At 39.5% G+C, this 20,351-nt stretch overlaps 1 protein-coding gene across 5 annotated transcripts in view; it reads right to left on the reverse strand.

The window, feature by feature from the left end:
- The window catches only part of LOC104066628 (potassium voltage-gated channel subfamily KQT member 1), a 488,485-nt gene that overhangs the window by 169,237 nt on the left and 298,897 nt on the right, over positions 1-20,351 (reverse strand). Inside the window, exon 17 of one of the 5 annotated variants that reach the window (XM_054079197.1) lies at positions 15,485-16,051. The exons of the other annotated variants lie outside the window; for them this stretch is intronic. Coding sequence (XP_053935172.1) covers positions 16,010-16,051 — 42 coding nt within the window. The 3' untranslated portion in view covers positions 15,485-16,009. Of the gene's footprint in view, positions 1-15,484; positions 16,052-20,351 lie in introns of those variants that run through there. 5 annotated transcript variants of the gene reach the window in all.

Below are 20,351 nucleotides of genomic sequence, written 5' to 3' on the forward strand. Positions count from 1 at the left end.
CATGACTGCCTCTGTACCTCCATCATGTTACTTGTGCAAAAAGCATACCCACGTTGATCTTCAGTGCAAAGAAAGGCTGTGCGAAAGATTGTGTTAAGTGCTGAGGGAAGGACTGGTGAAGGTTGCTTAATACTACTTCTGTTTCTGTTCTTGGAGCTGTCCTGAGTAGAGCTCTTAAGGCATGATGCAGGCCAGACTCCTAACCCTAACGTGTTAAATACATCCTCCACTTTGGATTGTTCACTTAGCTTCAGAAAATACTTTGTATTTTTTCCTGTCTGAGTACAATCAAAATTGCAGGATATTTGCCAGACAGCCAGAGACTCTTTCACCACTCTAAGCATCCCTATGTTGTATTGTGAAAAAATATCAATCAAATTCACTCTAAGTTTCACCTATAAACAGTGTATTTTAACAGTCTTTATGGGTCCATTTGGAGGCAGCTTAATACACAGATACATGTAGTGAGCTATACTGATATCTCTGTCAGACTGCACTTTCATTCACAAAGAAATCATAAAGGGAAACTGGGGTAGAGTAAATAAATCAGTCAGCAAAATATGGCATATGATAACAAATAAAACTAACCTATTAAAAAGAAATGACTACTCAAAAATAGGAGAAAAAAAGATGCCTCATGTCCTTTTGTATGCCCTCACATGCAAGTCTTAATGTTTTTTGCAGGTGACATACCACAAAGCATGCACAGGAATAGGTGAGAGCAAAAAACTTGCAGCCTTCTTGCAAATTAACTGCAGATGTGTCTAATCATCAAGATTTAATCTATAACTGATTATATTCCAGGGAGTCTCTTGAGTACTGATTTTTTTAAAAGTCTCTTTGCATTCTCTTCATTTGTGGATCCAAGAATAGTCGCCTAGTGTGAAGATGTCCCAGGCAGAGAAAATAAATAGATAAATAAATAAAGAAGGAAGGAAAGAAGAATAAATTTGTCCAGAGGCCAGAGTAACAACATGCTTCATAAGGATATCAGTTCTGAAAAAAATGAAGAACTTATTTTCCCAGTAAGTTCATACTCAAATTTCTGTACTCTTATATTTGTGACCTTGTGCAAAAGAAAAAGACCTTAATTACACTACACACATCCAGATAAAGTGAATAATACTTTTAAAAATACATTACCGACTGCAACCTGCATTATTTTTTCTCACAACATACCCATTTCCTGGTTTTCAGGACAAAAATTTGAAAGGTCACTTTAGCCCTATCAGTTATGACCAAGTGCACTCCTTAGTCAAAAAACATTGCAAAAATCTTTTCTGTTGGTACTGAACTGTAACTGTGTTATTTAGTGTCATTCCTGTCCTATTCCTTTCTCAATGAACATTTCTTTGCCCGCAGCTTGGTCTGTACTATTTCTGTTAAATTAGAAGCACTTTTGGTTTCTCTGAAAATAATTCCCCTAGTGTTATAAAGCAGTATGCCTATGTATGACAACAAATACAAATAGGGGCCCTACTGTTTCAAAGGTTTTTTTTAACATAACAACCTCTAAACTCACTGTTAAGTGTTTTGTGAAAAGTCCATCCAGAACACGTGAAATTGGCAATTGAATTTAGTTGCTTCAAAACCCACTCTGGCAGCTGCAAAGTATTAACTCAGTGTCTTTTTATAGATTCCTCTATGGGTGAGCAAGTCCCAGAATATTTTTGTGCCTGCATGCATTTACACTTTCAACACATTCTTTTTAGTTCTTTGCATGCAGCCTTCTAGGTTTTTTTCTTTTGAAAACTACCTCAGCAAAACAGTCAATAACTTAAGAGCAGGGGGGTTTCCCCTTACAGTTTTTGGAAATTGTAATTTTAGCACTTGTACATAACAACTTACATGAGCTAGAACTGCACCTGTACACAAGCAAGAAAATAAATCATATAATTTAGTTTGCCCAAGAAAGTATAATTCACTGACAGCTCAGACAGACAATCCTTCAAGTGAATGCACACATTATAAGCTATTTGCCAAATAACACATTTACCTTGGGAAACCACAATTAAGAACTATTTTGTGTTCTGGAAAACCAAGGAGTTTCTTCTGTTATCTAAAAAACATATATTCATGTTTATCACTTTTTTGTTAAAAAAAAATCCCCCTACGATATGGCTGCAAGGAGTGTCTACAAAGGGAGGTTTATTGCCCCTTCCTCAGCTTCCTCTTCCTCTCTTCACTCTTGGTTTCTGCTCTCTTTCTAAGGCTTCTCTGCCTCTGTCTCTGACATCACATGGACTTATTTATTACAGAAGGGTAACTTTGATGACTTTCTTAGCAGATTGGTGTGTGAGTTACTGATTCACAACAGAGAGTACCATGACAGCAGACAGTACTTATCTATGACTTAAAGAAGGACTCATTTTGTGGAAGTTACCCCAATACACACTTTGGTGGAAATGAAAAATTCTGAGCCTGCAAAGCCTTCATGTAACAAGTGCCCCCCAAGTCTGTGAGAATCGCATGTGTGAACAGCTCGCAGGGCTGGGCATGCATGTGGCCGTACCAGCTTTAGGTTGCTGCAAGTCAAAGTCCATCCTGAAGTACTTAGCAGGGATGGTGTTAAGCAGCTCTATTTCGAGGTCCTGTCGTGAAAACATCTCAAACATTCATATGTTTGTGACTGTGTTTACAGGCTAGTGGAAATACATCTGCCAGACATATCAGATGCTGCTGAAGAAAACAGCTTCCTGTGCACTTCTCACATCTACTGCCACTCCTGCCTGCTCCTGGGGATTGATTGTCTGGTTATTACTCATGCGCGTGGTTGTGGCTGGGGCCTCACTGGTCCTGCCCCCATCAGGATAGGTGCTGTACAGATAAAGAACAAAAAGGCTATATCTTAATCTCAAGAGTGAATTGCCTAGTATTTTTATCCTCCTGGCCGGTCTCCTCTTGAATCTTTATACCATAATGCCACAGTAAAGTCAATGCTAAATTTATGACATTACAATTAGCAGTAGAGGAACAGACAGAAAACTGTCTGACAGAAGTAAGGACGAGGTGAATATGGAGAGAGGGGAGAAGAGCTCCACAGTAAGGCTTGCCTCTCATTCCCAAACCTTCTTGCCCTGTCAAAAAAAAAAAAAAAAAAGCTTTGCGTACCAGGACTGAGTTTCAGGTAAAATCCTTCCCTTCCCTGCCAGCTGGAAGGAGAATTTCTGAAGCAGAAATATTCTGAGGCAAGATAAATAAGTGATAATTTGCTACTTGTGTACAATCTGCGAATGACTATTTTCTTTAACAAAGACAAATCCCACAGCTGAGTAACACTCCTGCCTAAGGATTCCATATACTATAACTATTTGTTTGCTTTACTTTTTTTCTCTTTCTGCTCCTTGTGCTGTGCAGTAAATGCCACCACTAATGAGATAATATCAGTGTGTTTGAGAGCAGACTGACCCTGCTGTTTTCAAGCAGTTTCAACTTCTCGACAGTCAGGAGCCTGCCTAATGTTTTGTGGCTGCCTCTGGTCATTGACATGGTACAAACAGCCTTATCTCCCTGTGTGAGGCAGGTCATTGCCAAACCCACAGCTACTTGACTGGAGAAGAAGGCAGGCTACAGTGATTCAAGCATATAGCCTGAGCCAAGCAGAGAGCTTACAACAAACAGCCTAAAATAGCTCCAGTCTGAATGTGTTTCAATTTTTCTCTGTATGTCAACAGATGACATGCATTGTCAACGGTGCTAAGTATGATTCAAGAGTCTCACTAAAGTATTTTACAGTAAAAAACCCATTGTTTAAGATTTCTGCAACTTGGGCACTTTCTCAAATATCCTTCTCTACTTTTTGCAAAGCCCTTTCAATGACCCTTTTTGTGTCAATGTAGAGCTAAGCTCACAAATCAATTGTTCTATTTTCATTTCCAATATTACACTTCCTCCCAGAGTGCTCATAGAACGATGTCATGCGCTTTACCACCAATTCTTGCTAAGTTCTCTGAGGACTCCCTCGCTGGGCCCACGATTAGCAAGAAAGTGGAAAGAAAGTAACAGGAGCTCAAGCAGTGTTAGCTCTCTCCCCTCTCATCATTAGGACTGCTGGTGTAGAGCAATTAGTTGTGAGATCAGATATCCATCAAACTGGAGTAATGTCTGTGCAGCTGACCATCTGGGATGTCACATAAATGAGACCAGGAGAATTTGTGGCTTATGGATGTGGCCTAATGCAAAAGTAAACCAAAGCTGGCCTACGCTTCCCAGGGAGTCCAGTTCATCCAGAGCTTCCCCAAATCTGCCCACACTTGGCAAGGTTCATCCATCTGTGACTTCCCAGCCTCATGACTCACTGTGTGTGACCAGCATGACTCAAATGCCGTATTTTTTTCCCGGATCTCCCATTAACATGACTTTACAGAGCACCAGACAAAGTCTCAGATACTCTTTGCCTCACTCCTTCATTGGCTGTTTCTGGTGCTGCTCAGCTCCTCAGCTCTTCAAGGGAACAGAGGGTCCCTCTGTGGGACTCCTCAGAGAGTACGGGGACCTTCAGCACGAGCAAGGATGGCACAACAAAACCCTACTTCTTTTTACATTTTGCTATGTGTTAGCAATGTGCCTCACTGTGTAACTGGGGCTCTGACATGCTACTGCTGAACAAAGAAGTAATATGCTAGAGTAAATACTAAGTTGCTTCTGACACTGACATTACAGGCAACAAAAGCAGATCAAAACTTGCTGAAACAGTCAACTTCTGCACCTGGTACCAGACCAAGGGTACCACTATATTATTAAGGCTGAAGTTTTGTTCTTGAAGGAGCATCTTTCTTCCATTTAACTCATCTATAGATATATTTTTCTTAGCCAGGAATATATGCTGATTTTAAGTACAAGAATTTTTAATCTTTTACTCTGTCTGGAAAGCTTAAAATACAAAACTGTACCTTAAATGAGTTTTTTCCTCCCTCAGTACATTGCTGTTTGTATTCCTTTGATAACAAGGAGCTGAATACCAGTGATGTTCACTGCTTCAGCAACTGAAGACTGGTTATGAATAGAAATATTTATTATAAAAAGAAAAAAACAAACAGAAAAATAGAGCAAATGCAACTATCACATCAAGTCATATGGAGTTTCAAGTACAGGGTTATTGTCACTGCAAAACACGTGCTTTGCAGCCACTGAGAATTTCACCTGTGCCATGCCTGTGGCAGTTCATGAAGTGACGCTTTATAGATATGGCACTTGGGTATGGAAAAATTAATGGACTTGCTCACGGTATCCTCTCTCTCTAGTTATAATCCACCTGTTTTTACCAAAAGACATTACTTTTGTCTTGTTGTACTAATGCAAAGCCATTATTATATGCCATTCAAAGGAAGAGAAACAAGCCAGCATGAGGTGTCCTATGGCCCTATGGTCCAGTCACTTGGGCTTGCTAGAAAATGGAGATCATGGTAATCCTATAACTCTCATGAGGGTTCTTAGGGCTAAGATAAAGGGTGTGGGTATATGTTCACACCACAGCCCTGGCTAGCTCTGGTATTGTTTCCTGGCACACCCATCCCTGGCACTGAGGCTCCTTGTGGTAGGGAAGTACACCTGTGAGGTGGGACTCTGAGAGGAAGCCCAGGGCTGCGTGTTTCCTGCTGGGGACAAACAGTGAAATTTTGAGTCAGCTGCAGGCAGAGAGTGGCCTTTCTTCTCTATTCGAGACACCAGTAGCTGCTACTCTGCCACTCATAGAGCTCATGGTCTTGCTGGGGAAACTGTAATGTCAGCCTTCTCTCACCATGGCAGAGATACACTTGCTGCTCTCCAAGGAAGGAGAGCTCCACCTTCTTTGTGATATTTTTACCTTGCTCTTTGCCAAGCACAACTTGTTGCTTCGGTGAATGGTGCTTTGGTCCTCCATTTCCCACTGGCATTGCTCTTTTTGAATCTCATAATTTAGGGCAATATTCAATAAAATCTATGCCTACCTGCAACAGTGGAGAAACCTAAACCCTGAAAAAAAGACTAAATATTGGATCAGGAGTCCTCTGTGCCGAAATTCACTGAATGTCCCGGATTACATACCAGAAAACCAGTCATTAAATTGTCATGAGCAAAATACTGTCAATTCACATTTCTTGGACACTCAGCTGAAACTCAGACCTCAGCACAGATAGAAGATGTAAGTGAAGCACACCGTCCCCAAGATGATTGTATTCTCCCTTTAGGTAATGTTAAAAAGTTTCCCTTCACTAATGTGTCCTATGTAGAGAGCTTACTGAAGTGACACTGATTTTTAAAAAGCCATCAAGTTATTTTAAAGGTTTCGTTTTTTCCTCCATCTTTGTACCAAAAAAAGATCGCTTTCCTACACAATAATAAGTAGAAAATACCACAAAGCGTGATAGGCACAACAACCTTTTTAGTATGACTGGAAAAGAGCATTTTTTACTGCTCATCAAGGGTAGAGCAGTACCAGATGACAAGATGATTGTAACCTACAGGTCAGAAATTTATTCTCCTGTTGAAAGAATTCGAGTAAATAACTTTCATACATAGCTTTTAAATAACATTTATGTTAACAAAATGAGAAGTTTATGTCAAATCCCAAATCACAGATTATCAAAAATAAACAGGAGGGATTTTTAAAAAGCCATCAGTAGAACCAAAGCTGAATTAACCTGATGGCACAGTCCTAAATGAATGTACTTCTCAGTACATTCTTCTTTAAAAGAGAAAGAAAGAGAGCAAGAGAGAGTTCAAACTATTTAATGTGTGCTTAAGCAACTATAAAAGCATAGTAAAAGCCTGTATTTTTTCTGGCACAGCCTTCTGTCATAATCCCATTGCATACTTTGAAATGTATTTTTAAATCCCTCAGCTTCCGTCAACAGATTCATTCAGGGCTGTGTTATTTAAAAGGTGAATGCCAAATTCATAGAGCTTGCAACGCCCACTCTGACCGACACAGCTAGAATGAAGGATCACTAACTCACGGCTTCCCAAGTGAAAATAAAACTAGACATAACAGATACCAAAAAAGGAAGACAATCTCTGCATTTAGCTCCATCATGCCATGATAGTGTCAAATATACTTCAAGACTCATTTCCATTAAAAAGAAACTGACCAAAAAGAAGTGTTTACCTCACCTGACTTTGCATAGGTAAATATTACTGCCTCCGATGTAAGGAGCTATATTTAGAAATGTATCACACTTACCAGGAAACCAAGTAGGCTTCAGTTAAACCAAAACAGTCCTGGGCCTAACTCTGTCACCAGAGAGACTGATGATGTCAATAGGAGCTCCACCTGCTTCACTCAACTCAAAGCCAGACCCAGAAACTGCACCCTCTCTCCCCCCACCATGGGGTAAATCCTCCATTCCAGGCTGAACAGAGAGAGGAGGGCTTCTAAAGCCGTATGAAGCCATACCAATTATCTAAAAAGAAACAGCATTATTGAAAAAAATCTTATACAAGCAGTGGTAAACCTCAGTGGTCTGGGTTTCAGACAACAGAAAATCCCTTTGGCAAGTAGTAAACACACTAAAAATAGTACTTGGTTCTTTTTAAAGTCAGCTCAAAATAATTCTCTTTTCTTTTTGTATCCTGTTTTGCAGTTGAATATGAAGGTGCCCAGCAATCTTTTACCAGAAATAAAAATGACTAAGATCTTATTCTGCTTCTTGTTGTGGAGCCTAATGCAAACAGAGAAGATCAAAGGACTATCAAGTGAGGACTACATACTCAAGAGCAAAATTGCAGTCTGTGAGGAATGTCTACTTCTCATAGTGAGATTGAGGTACGAAATGTATCCAGGAACAGAAAAATACTAACATTAATGTCCTAAGCAACCAAAACAGAAAGAACAAGGATTAATTAGACTGAAATGTTCTTTAATTCACATCAGTAAGAATTTGTCTAGGAAAGGGTGTAATCGTATTCTGAATCATTTCCATCTGGTTAAAGAATGCCATTCCCCCAAGCATTCTTCCTACTAAGGTTTCAGCTATTGCTGGGAAGACATCACCCTCTGCTAATAAGAGAGAGAAAGCATATCTCTTTCTATACCAGGCATGGGGAGTGGGATCGATCTCATCTAGTTTACACTTGAGCTAGACATCTAGACTTCCTTAGCAGTCAATGGAGAAAAACAAGTATTTCCAGATAAAGACTCACCTGTCTTGGATTAGACACATGTTTTAGGACAAATTATACCTCAAAAATGTGGGTTTTGGTGTTTTTTTGTTTGTTTGGTTTTTTTGTTTGTTTGGTTTTTTTTTCCCTACACTGGCAATACAAGGAGCTAGCTCAGACTTGAATTTCTATTTGATAAATTTTATCCTAAGTTGAATAATTCCCTGCCTTGCTCCAATAAAAGATGCCATCTGCAAAATCACTATGATTTATTTAATCGCTTATATTTTATAGGTACTCGCTGCATGTATGAAATCAACATCTGTCCTGTATTAATTGTGGAAGCCAAACTCAGTCACTGCATTGGCTTTTCTGCACATGGACCTGAAAAACATCTAACCTTGCTCCTTCAGCTTTGGTGGCAAGAGAAAAACTGTTCTCCTAAAGCAACAGATCATAAGCTTGCAATAGCCCCCCCAAATCTAGCGCCTGGTTAGTTATAATAGAGAATTCAGTTTCCACATCTCTGTTCTGGGGTTAGTGGCTTAAATGACCATTACTTGTGCATTCTTTAAAGTGCTCCTTTCTTTGCATCCTGATAGCCCCTGCTTTCAGTCACAGATTGTGACCCGCAGAGGACTGAATAACTTTTTTTCCTCACCAGGCAGAGCAATATTCAGCCATCTTCAAGCCAAGGAGGATTCCAATCTAAGTGCATGTTAATATATGGTTTTGAAAAATTTAGTTATTTTGGAACTTATATTAGTATGTACATTTCATAAAACATCCTACATGTTTCAGAAGTTTGGCATACATTGTTCCTATTTTTCTTTTACTTTGAAGTTGTTGCCTTATTTTTTTTAGAATTCTCTAATTTTGATAAGAGTTTCTTTTTCATTTTGACTTAGCGGAGATTCCACCACACAGAGGGATTTTGTGATCATCATCTTCTAATTCAGTTATCTCCAAAGAATACTTGTATTGCCTTGCTGTATCTCCAGTACAGCTACAGCTATACTTAGTTACCCCATATCTAAAATCTGTTGTGTTCTTTAGTTTTCAGCTCATTAAAATTCACTTCAGCTTTTCTACTGAAACAAAAGCAATGTTTCCATGGTCATAAAAGTAGTACTGGAGGGAGAAAAAGCCTTTGAACTTTTGGCACAGTAGTTTGGTTTTTTTTTAATATTTTCCTTGTGCATAAATTTAAAAGAAAAATACACTGTTTATAGGAGCCTTCAGCTAAGAAGGTAAACAAAGCTTCTTTTAAATATAACTCCCCAGGCAACTGTAATGCAGATTACGAAACAAGGATGGGAATTTACTAATGTTATACTTACTGCGCAATGTGCAATCATACATTTTCAATAAATAGCAGAATTATCATAAAAGCCAAGATCAGTGCCTTTATGAGGTGCCTGGTGTCATGGTCTGTATCTCAGACTGCTGAAGACACTTTGGAAATAACACTGGTTTCAACTACTGCATGCTGTGGATGTAAAATACAAAACCCCAAGCAGCCATTTTATATGATTTTTCATTCCAAAACAGAAAATCTGAAGAAATCTGTTTAGAAACAAACCATTATACTTGGCCAAGACTGCTTAGTTCCATGTGACATGTCTATGTGCTTGGATTTCATTCAAATTTCCTTTACATTTTTTATGAACAGACACAGGCTTTTGTTATCCAAGATACTAAATGCTGGAAACATAAGAACTGAAGAGAAATAATGGATTTTAGTTTCTGAAAGAAAAACTTAGAATGAATATTAGATATGCTTGGTAGATATGCTCTAATTACTACTTCATTGAATAACAAAATCTCACAATATATCTGTTGGAACTCTGCATTTCAAATGCTCTTTCTTTAGCTTGGAAAGAAGAAATAGCACAGTGAGCCGGCCCTTAGCTCAGACCTCCCATCTATTTCTATCTGAGCATCATAACCAGGGAGCAAGAGAGTTAAGAGTCCTGCTCAACGTGCCTCCCGAAGTTGTCTGCAAAACATAGGCATTGCCTCCCCCGTTATGCCTTGAGAGAAAATGGCCTACTGAGCTCAAAGTTGCTGCTGTGTGGGAGGTATTCCCCAAGAACTCTGCCAGCACCTACGCTGGAGACTTAAGGGGTAGGGAAGCCTCTTCCTCCATGAATTCCAAGTGATTTTAGGCACTAAAGAGAAGCCTAGATGTTCAGCCTGGCCAAAGCAGCACACCTGTCAACCATATACAATGGCAGAATTTTGGGCATCTGAGTACATTTTCATAATTAAATCTAGGTCTTCTTGATGGCAAAATATTTTGTCTTATCTCTGCAGAACTCATGGTCTGGATGAGTTGAACGCATTCTTAACCCTGGACCATCATTGTCATTTTTAAGATCAGGGTGTTAAACTATTTGCCTATAGAAGAAAAGGTGAGGGACAGAAGCAGTGGAGGCAATCACCATCTCCTGCTGCTAATTTTCTGAATGACTAGTAGTGTGCAAATTTTGTCATATATTCTCCTTTATAAGGAAATAAAGAAGGGCCCATGCTGAGATATCTGAATGCATATCTTTTGATAGAGCGACATACTAGTACTAAAGTTGTTTCAACTTTCCTCCTCATCTAGCAGTTACTGAAGCACAAACATGTAATCACTGGAAATGCTATAATTAAACATAAATCTCTGCTTCAAACCAAAAGGGCACAGAACATTCATTTCTGTGTAACTGAAAGGCTGGAACAAGAGCACAACTATTAGTGAATCTACCTTTGAATCAATTTCTGTCAGTGTGCTGTTCTTGCTTTTTTGGTCTAACCACAAATTTGTATCTGTATGGTTAGCCAAAAACTGCACATTATTTACCAACATCAGCACTAAAACTCAAGGATCTGGCAATGCTCCATCTTGGAATTAAAAAGCTGACACTGTGTGCTTACTTTAAGAAACATCACAACTATGCCTGAAAGTAGTGCTCCTTGTAGAACTCCACATATAAGAAAGTGAGATGAAATAGAGATTTTATCCATGAAGTTGTTTTGGGGTTGTGAGTAATTGAATTCTCTCAAACAAAAGGCCAGATTTTGCAAAGCATTTCACTCCTCTGCTCCCTCTGAAGTATCTTGAATATCATCATCTTGAGTGCTATCACACAGCACACAAAATACAACCAGGTGATAAGACTCAGTCAACACGGGTTGATGAAAGACAGGTCCTACCAAACTAACTTGTTCTCTTTCTATGACAAGGTGATCTGCTTAATGGGTGAGGGAAAGGCTGTGGATGTAGTTTACAAGGAATGTAGTAAAGCCCTCGACACAGTTTCTCACAGTATTCTACTTGAGAAACTGTCTGCCACTGGCCTGGAGAGGTGCAGCCTCTGCTGGGTTAAAAACTGGACGGATGGCTGGGCTTAAAGTGTGGTGGTAGATGGAGTTAAATTGAGTTGGAGAGTGGTCACAAGTGATGTCCCCAGGGCTTGGTGCTGGGGCCAGTTCTGTTCAATATCTTTATCAATGACCTGAATGTAGAGATTGAGTGCACCCTTAGTAAGATCATGGATGACAGTAAACAGGGAGGAAGTGTCGATCTGCTGGAGGGTGGGGAGATTCTACAGAGGGATCTGAACAGGCTGGATTGATAGGCTGAGACCAATGGGATGAGTTTCAACAAGGCCAAGTGCAAAGTCCCGCACTTGGATCACAACAACCTCGTACAGTGCAATCTTCCCTGTGGGGAAGAGTGGCTGGAAAGCTGCCTAGTAGAGATGGACCTCAGGGTGTTCCTTGACAGCTGGCTGAACATGAGCCAGCAGTGTCCCCAGGTGGCCAGGAGGGCCAATGCTATCTTGGCCTGTATCAGAAACACTGTGGCCAGCAGGACCAGGGAAGTGATTCTGCCTCTGTACTCAGCACTGGTGAGGCTGCATCTCAATACTGCGTTCAGTTTTGGGCCCTTAGCTACAAGAAAGACATTGAGGCTCTGGAGCGTGTCCACAGAAGGACAACGAAGCTGGTGAGAAGCCTGGAGAACAAGCCTTATGAAGGGCAGCTGAGGGAACCGGGGCTGTTAGGTTGGAGAAAAGGAAGCTAAGAGGAAACTTTATCACTGTCTACAACTGCCTGAAAGGAGGTTGTAGAGACATGGGTATTGGTCTCTTCTCTCAAGTGATAGGTGACAGGATGAAAGGGAATGGCCTCAAGTTGCAGCAGGGCAAGTTCAGATTAGACATCAGGAAAAATTTCTTCACTGAAAGAGTTATCAAGCAGTGAACAGGCTGCCCATGGAGGTAGTTGGGTCACATCCCTGGAGGTATTTAGAAGACAGGTAGATGGAGTGCTTAGGGATATGGTTTAGTGGCGGATAGGTATGGTTGGACTTGATGATCTGAAAGGTCTTTTCCACCCTAGCGATTCTATGATTCTATAAAGTATCTACTGAGGTTACTTTAAAAGCCCCCCTTCACCATAATACATGACAAATTGAACATTTTGAACAAAAGACAACAGTAAGATAATCACATTTTTTCTTCATGTTTTACTACAAAGAGACTGCAGGAGAAATGCTGATTGTAGCATAATTGAAGTAGGAAAGCCCTAAAATTTAGGCTGAAATTGAGCTGTTTTTTAAGTGCCTAAAACCCTTCGTAACTTATTTAGCTTACACTACAATGTGCTGGCTTCATGGACAAGGTTGAAATAATCTGAGCAAGATGCTCCCAAAATCCAGTCTTCGCTCCAAATCAATTTCCCTCTTGTCTTGTCTTCAAAGGGACAGGTTTGATTTGTGTTGGGATAATTCTGAATGTCCTGAAGTTCAAATCATGGCTCAACTGCTCTTTACCTGACCTTCCTGATTCCAGCAATTGGAGAAAAATGATAAAACTATTATGAGTGGCACTTAGTGTGTGAACACCCTCAGTCTAAATCAGATGGCAATGTGGATAAACACAACATTGAGGTAAGATTTCCAGCCAGCATTTTGCAGTGGAACCTGCCTGATCCAAGGTTAGATATGGCCTTGGAATGTGAACTGTAGCCAGTCTCAGAAAGTTCAGCAGAAGACATAAGTGATGAACCTCTAGCAGACAGCTACAACCAACCCCTGCTCAGAAAGCTGGGGTTTTGCTGGGTAGATGTAATACATTTGCAAGAGGATAGGAATGTACATATGTGAATACTCACTAGATGGCTTTTGGGGTGGCAGAATTGAGAGGAGTAAGGGCACTGAGTGTTGTAAAAACACAGAGACGGGTAGCCCTGGGGAGGGACTGTTGGGGTTAGAAAGCAGGAATGCATAAAGAGGTGGTGGGAGAGAAACTAGAGGAAGACAAAGTGATTGGTAAAGTCAGCGAACGAAATGAGCCTGCCAGTAGTGTATTCTTCCCTTTTAAGTGTCCTATGACCTAAGAAAGATGACAGTGAAAGAGGGACAGTCTGAACTCCCAGAAATGACAAGATAAGACATACATTTCTCCTCCATCAAGCAGGGAGGTGACTGCAACAAAGGGAAGGGATGGCTGAAACACCTTTTTCTAAACTCTACCAAAATACTCCTCTGACCTTGTTTAAAATACAGGGAAAAAACCCAAAGGAAACCAAAACCAAATGCAGATTCAAACTTGCCTACTGATAATACATGCAGTGCTGGACCAACAGACTCAATAAAATCTACTGCAGTGAGCTCATTTGGTAAACTTGCCAGTAATTCCCAGGGACTGTGACTTCCAGGCGGTCACAGTTAAAGTTCTGTTGGTATATGCCAGGTGTCCTAATTTTCTGTTGGTTTTTGGTATTTGTTTTGCTTTATTTTTTCAGAAGTTTGAGTTTTTCTGAGCAAGGCATTTTGGAAAGCCATGAAAAATTACTGGGCATTTTTAACTCTGTGTTAACAAAGATTTTTTTTTTGTCATTGAATTAGATAATAAGGGATTTGCTTTAACTGTGTCAGAGTGTGTTTTGGAGAGGAGTTTTAGAGGGGAAACTATTTCAGAGGACAACTCTTTCAGGTTGAAGCACTCTGCAGAATACTAGAGATCAAACAGTGTGATAAACATAAGATACAGAAGAGTTCAGAGCTAGTGAGTGCAGCTGCAGGTTCCTGCACCTGTCCATCCATAGAATCATAGCAACATAGAATGGTTTGGACTGAAAGGGACCTGAAAGATCACCTTTCATTCTTTTTTCTGGAGGAGGAGAAATCCATGCATAGAGAGGATCTTATTGTTGTCTGGACCTCTGTTTTATACATAGAAAACTTAGATATCAACTATGAATTCAGGATAGCTGCATATTCTGCAACCTGATTAACAGTTTTGTTAAAATGGCTTAATGGGAATTGTCTTTTTGATTAGGGCATTGACCTTTAACACAAAAAGCCGAAGCCTAAGACAGCAATGTATTTTTAAACAGAATCTTTAGAATTTTTTTTTTCCGGCAGTCTTCTGGATTACAGAAAACATAAAGGGATATTTTGTTTGTACTGGTCTGGTTATACTTTAGGATGTTCCTTTAGGTACTGAGCTACATACTAACTTGACTGGAGCTCCTTCACCTTTCACTGTGTTTTTACACTTACTGCTCTGTTGTTCAGAGACAGCTTTCAGTTGCAGAGTGCAAAGTTGAGGTATCTTGTCTATGGCAGGCTTATCCTCAATACAAGAGAAATTTTAGCCTCATGGCATTGAAAGGGTTCTTGCTTGTCTTGTGGGGCGTTATTTTTCAGAGGAAAACAGGGTCTAGCATCTGGGTCAGATAAAAAGATATCTCACAGAGAGGTGATGGCATTGTTAGTGGACAGTTATAAGGGATGACCTAGCTATAGCAGAATTTCTTTCTAAATCCATAATAGTGGTTAGGCTGAGGCCCTGAGGCATGAAGAGGCATGAGGCATACATCTGGCTTTGAGAAAATGCTAAATAATGTGTTCTAGATACCCACAATGTATCTAACGCTGCAAAAATCTTCCACTTTATAATCTACGTGGCACTGACTCCCACAGATGTGAGTATGTTTGGGGAAATAAAGAACATGCTTAAACTACCTTTAATTTTATTAATTATTTCATTTCATTGCAAAATCCCTTCAATATACAAACCCATACAATGAATTATGTGAATGGAGTATTATTTGTTTTATTTTATTTTTACGATTATTTAATTATGCTTTCAGACACAAGAATCTGCTTCTCAAAACCACAAAATTCAGTCTTGCTGCTGTGCCCTAATCAAGCTAAACATCCAAGTTACAGAAATCAACTCTTTACCCATAAAGGCATAGGAACTAAAAAAGTACTCATGTAAATTCATATCAAAAAATGTCTCACAACTGAGCACATGCAAATAAAACTAAAGCAAAATTTATGCCAATATAAACACTGAATAAATTAGAAAATTAGCTAGAAATGAACTTGACTTACTACAGAAAGTGTATAATCTGTCTGTACACATTTATAGCTACACCTATAGAACATATATTTAGCAAAATTGTGTCTCACCAGAAGAAAGTGCTAACAGTCATCTCAGCTTGAAATGTCTATTAAAAACTCAGAGAGACAGAAAGAAAGCACTGTTCTAATGAAATACTGAGCATATGATTTCTAAACTGCTTTTGCCATGCTGTCACTGAGGTTGAGATCCTGGGATTATAGGTATTTATAGAGTGTTGGTTTACTATCATGAAGAACGTTACTCTTCTCTGGGTGAACCAAAGTATTTTTCACTTACACAAGATACACGTACAGACAATTAGCCAAAAAGAAAACCAACCAAAAAAAACAAAAAAATAAGAGTTTGGGAACTTTACCTCTACCCAGTTCTCATAAAATCTTAACATATTTTTGTTTTTTCCTGCAGACTGTTAAGGAGAGACAAGTGTACTTTCTTTTCAGTTCCTACCCATGACCCTCAGTCCTAATTCTTTTCCTCAGTAGGAAAAACTCTAATACTTTTCAGCACTGGTATAGCTCCACTGGCTGCAGCAGTAATGGAATCTGAAACACAAGAAGGTGAAGAGTTGCGTTACACAACACTCCTCATGATGCGTGCTACCAAACTTGGCCTGGGGTGGAAACATGCAGCCATTTTTTTCCAGGACTTTTCTCTGCCAGAAAATAACATCATGCTAGGACACAAGAAGAAATAAGGCATCAAACACTGTTTGGAGCTTGTTTAAAGACAATGTGGCTAGAATACAACGCATTTGATGCGTGAAAGCTGTGTGAAAGCTGGGTGTCTACTTTAAACCGGTTGGGCTTTTCTCTACAGGTGGTAGAAAAAGAGGCACCTCAAAGGAAGAGCCACCTTATCCACTTCTGGATAGGCTGAACAGCCTTTCCAAGGAAACTATCCTGCTTAGTCAACTGGTTTAGCTGGGACTTCTGACAGTCTGCAGAGAAAGCTTTAACAGCTGCTTGCTCGAGGTCAGCTCCATCAGCTGTGGCCAGCAGCTTTCACAGGCCAGCCAGATTTCTTGGCCCTGATGTCATGCAGGTGAGAGCCAGACTCCAGGCCACTCTGGGCTCACGGAAATGTAAATGCTTTATTTTGGGCATCTCCCTGAAGCACGTTTAAATATCTAGAAATGGTACTCAGCAGCTTCAAATATCTATTTTTTCATACTGATAACATCTATCATACACAATATACAACACCTACTTATCCCAAAATCTAACTTTTTCTCAGTTACACAACTGAAATCTAAAGAATTAGCTCTCTGCACGTAAAAAGGCTAAACAGTTATTTTGCAAACATACTTGGTCTCCCTAAACTCTTTGCAAATACAAAAGTTATTTTCCAGGGGCTACCATATTCAGTAACAAGTTAAATTTCAAGCTACTTCTTTTGGCAAAGGGTCAAAATGTTCACACACAACAGCATCATTTTCCCAGTGCTTTCGAGTCTTCCCTTGGAAAGGGCAACAATTTTTCCCTTATGTGTAAGGGACCCTTCTGAAAACTTGGGGTCAAACAGATTTGTTACTATGATCAAAGCTGAAACTGCCAATTTTGACAGTTTTACTGAGCAGAATGCAGCTTGCTACTAGCAAGGGCTTTTATGAGTGAAATTTGAATCTCACAAAAAGTGCCTTTATGCAGCCTATGAAGAACGAGTCCAAACTAAAATAGTTCATTGATATTAAACACACATAAAGCCTTACGATACTGGCTGCATGCCCTGAAGACCATACAGAAGATAAAAATCAAAAGCTGAAAGGCATTGTGCCTTCCTCCAAGGCTTTCTATCCTACATAAGCATGGTCAGGAAACGGACTAAGGTGGTGTTTACTAAAACCCCTAGAAAAGAGGGAAGATATTGTTGGAACATAATTATGTTGTTTGCATTAGTTGTTTATGCTCCCTGTCTCCTCTCTCCTTCAAGAATGAAAAATGCAGCTGCGGCAGAAGCGTTGGCTGAACAGTGGCATCTCCAGAAGTTGTGGGGTCATTTAAAAATGAGGAAAAAAGATTTAAATTTGGAAAGGAAAATGTTAGTGAGGTGGCCAGGAGTTAGCATAGAGTCTTCCCAGGTTGGACACTCTGAATTCTATCCTCGGAGCCTAGGGATATAGACTAGCCCATGTCTTTGCATAGCAAATCTGTCCTAAAAATTTACCATTGAGGCTATTTCAGTGTTCACACTTTAGAGACATCTCCCCCTTTCCTCTACATTTTCCCAGAGACAGAAGATCGAAAATTATAGCCATCAATCTAGTAAGTTTGCAACAATGTGAATACAAATTCCCCAAAGCAATTTAGACGGGTTATATTGCCACAACCTTACTGACAAATGGAGCTGAAAACCGTATTTTTCTTAGCCATCTTTACAAACCTAGTTGAAAATTTTTTTTCATAGTCTTTTAAATCAAATTTTACTCTGACAGACCAGTGAAACATCCTACTTTATACCTTTTGATGTCATCCTTGTTGTTCACTGGGGATCAAGATTAATGTCCTAAAGGGGCCATGGGCAGAGACCACAGCCTAAACCAACCAGGAACCTCAGAACAAACCAATGCTCAGAGAATCAATTGATATTTTCCAAGAGACAAGAAAACCAAATCGAACCAAAAAAACCCCCATCCCCCAAACATCTCATACACAGGAACCTAAAAAGACAAGCTCATGGTATTCTGAGGTAAAAACCATGAATGGAGGGGAAGTCCGTCTTTTAACACAAACATCATAACGAAGAAATCCTAGTCAGAAGAGCTACCCGCTCCTCTTAAAATGACAAAACCATGTGCAAGTCAAATTCTGCAGGACAGTACACCTGTGTTGTCATAAACTCGTAAGTAAGTGCAGGGAATTTCCTGATTTGCCCTTAGAAACCCTGTCATTTGTCTTTTAAAGGGCATTTGGGAGGCTTGTTTCCCTTCCCTATAGTCTTATGTGGGATTTGGTTAAGGTATGTACAAAATTGTCCAGGATCTTTACAGGAGAAAACTTTGACCAAGTTCCAGCTGACTCTCTTCATTTAAAAATCCTCCTGTATCTGTTTGGATTTTGCTTTGTTTTTTCCCTGCCTGTTTCCAGAGTTTCTAGAGACTGCCTGGTCATGGCTCGTCAGCTGGCAGAGGCTGGTGTGCAGACATCTGCCAGAAGATGTATCAACCATCTTTGGAGTTGCAGGCATTGTAGTTTTTAAACGGGAATTTTTTATAAAATCACCAGAGATTTTCATTGGAACATTATTTTTTTCTCCATACTGGATGGCTGCAATAGAAATATGTTCCACACATGCTGAAATAAAATATCTACTTTATAACTCCTCCTGAGCCTTCATGAAATGACACATCTTATGGGAAACACATGAAAGAATATTTTGGCATTTATTCTTGACATAAATTCAGTTGTTGTATGAAAAGAGCGGAGAGTGAACACCTTTACTGAGCTGTCAAAACACCCACCACAAAAACTCAACCAAGAAACTATTGTCTATTGTCCAAAATGCAGTGCTGGCAGCCACATGCCCCACCAGTCATTGTTAGTGAGTTGCATTTTTTTCCAACAGACATGTACAGCGCCTCTTTTCTTTAGCATTTGTCACAAAAGTTCAACACTGTTACTAGAATGCTAGAAAATAATTTCTTACTTCTGGTGTCTGTCTGTGTATTATACTAAAAGAATCCAACTGAATCCCAACCTTTTTTAACTGAAGAGCAACACAAATAATAATGATAAATCTAAACAAACCACAAAACATCAAAAAATGAACAAACAAAACACCACTACTACCTCTAAAGTTAATACCTGAAAAGGGAAAAGTAGCAAAAGGGATTTAATTACCACCACTGACATTAGAGGCAACCAGATCAAACACTATTTCAGCTGTATGTAACTATGAAAGAAAAAAAAAGACGGAACGATATACTAAATGAGATGTTAAATAATATACGTTAAACAAACATTGTAACCAGCTTCACATAGAGACATACAGTCTGACAAAAGACCCCATTTAAGAAAGTTAAAATGAAGGGCGAGGGGGAATAGATCTGCAACATATTTTTTCCAGTTTATTTTTCGTTATTTTCCTCTGCACTAACAGTTTTTAAGAGGCTAAAGATATTCAAAGTGAAATGTCACCATTCTTAGAAGCTTAAATAAACTATTTATTAGCAGTAGACTAAGTACTCTGGAGACATTTATTTGCCCTGGCAATAATATTTATAAATGACCTACAAAGTATTATGACATTGTGTTATGGCAGTAGCATTGCAGTTTGTCTGTGAGGATTTAGTTCCAAAGAGCAAGTGCACTTAGAAGGGGAAAATATTTCTGCGCTGGGCCAGCTAAGTGTGCAGGCAACACTTGGGAGAAGATGAAAAGGCTGTAAGTACAGTCTTTTCTTTGACACTAGCCATAAATAAATATAGAAGCAATAAATAAATAAATCATTCAGCTCAAAAAGAAGTGGAGCCATTTTATGGTTCCCATCAAATCAGACCAGAGTCTGCTGGTTGAAACGGAGAGGTCTAAATGCACTGTGGCTGAAACAGGCAGTTGAGTTCCTCAGCCACAGGATGGTGAAGGCTGTGAGACTACCAGAAGAGGAACACAGGTATCTATTGAACACAGGGAGGCATGAGCTGCTCTTTATGTTTCCTTTTTTGACCAATGTACTGAGGCAGGAATAACAACAGAAACCTAGCTATTAGGTATTCCAAACAGAACTGCTATTTTAAGAACAGCAAACTTCATTAATGGTTTTGGGGTGGAGGATGGGGAGAGTTTAGAAGTAAAACACATCTGTACAGACAAACTTGTAAAATTCATATTATTTAAACGCTAATAA

The sequence above is a fragment of the Cuculus canorus genome, chromosome 1 (genome assembly GCF_017976375.1).
Source record: "Cuculus canorus isolate bCucCan1 chromosome 1, bCucCan1.pri, whole genome shotgun sequence".
Lineage (NCBI taxonomy): Eukaryota > Metazoa > Chordata > Aves > Cuculiformes > Cuculidae > Cuculus > Cuculus canorus.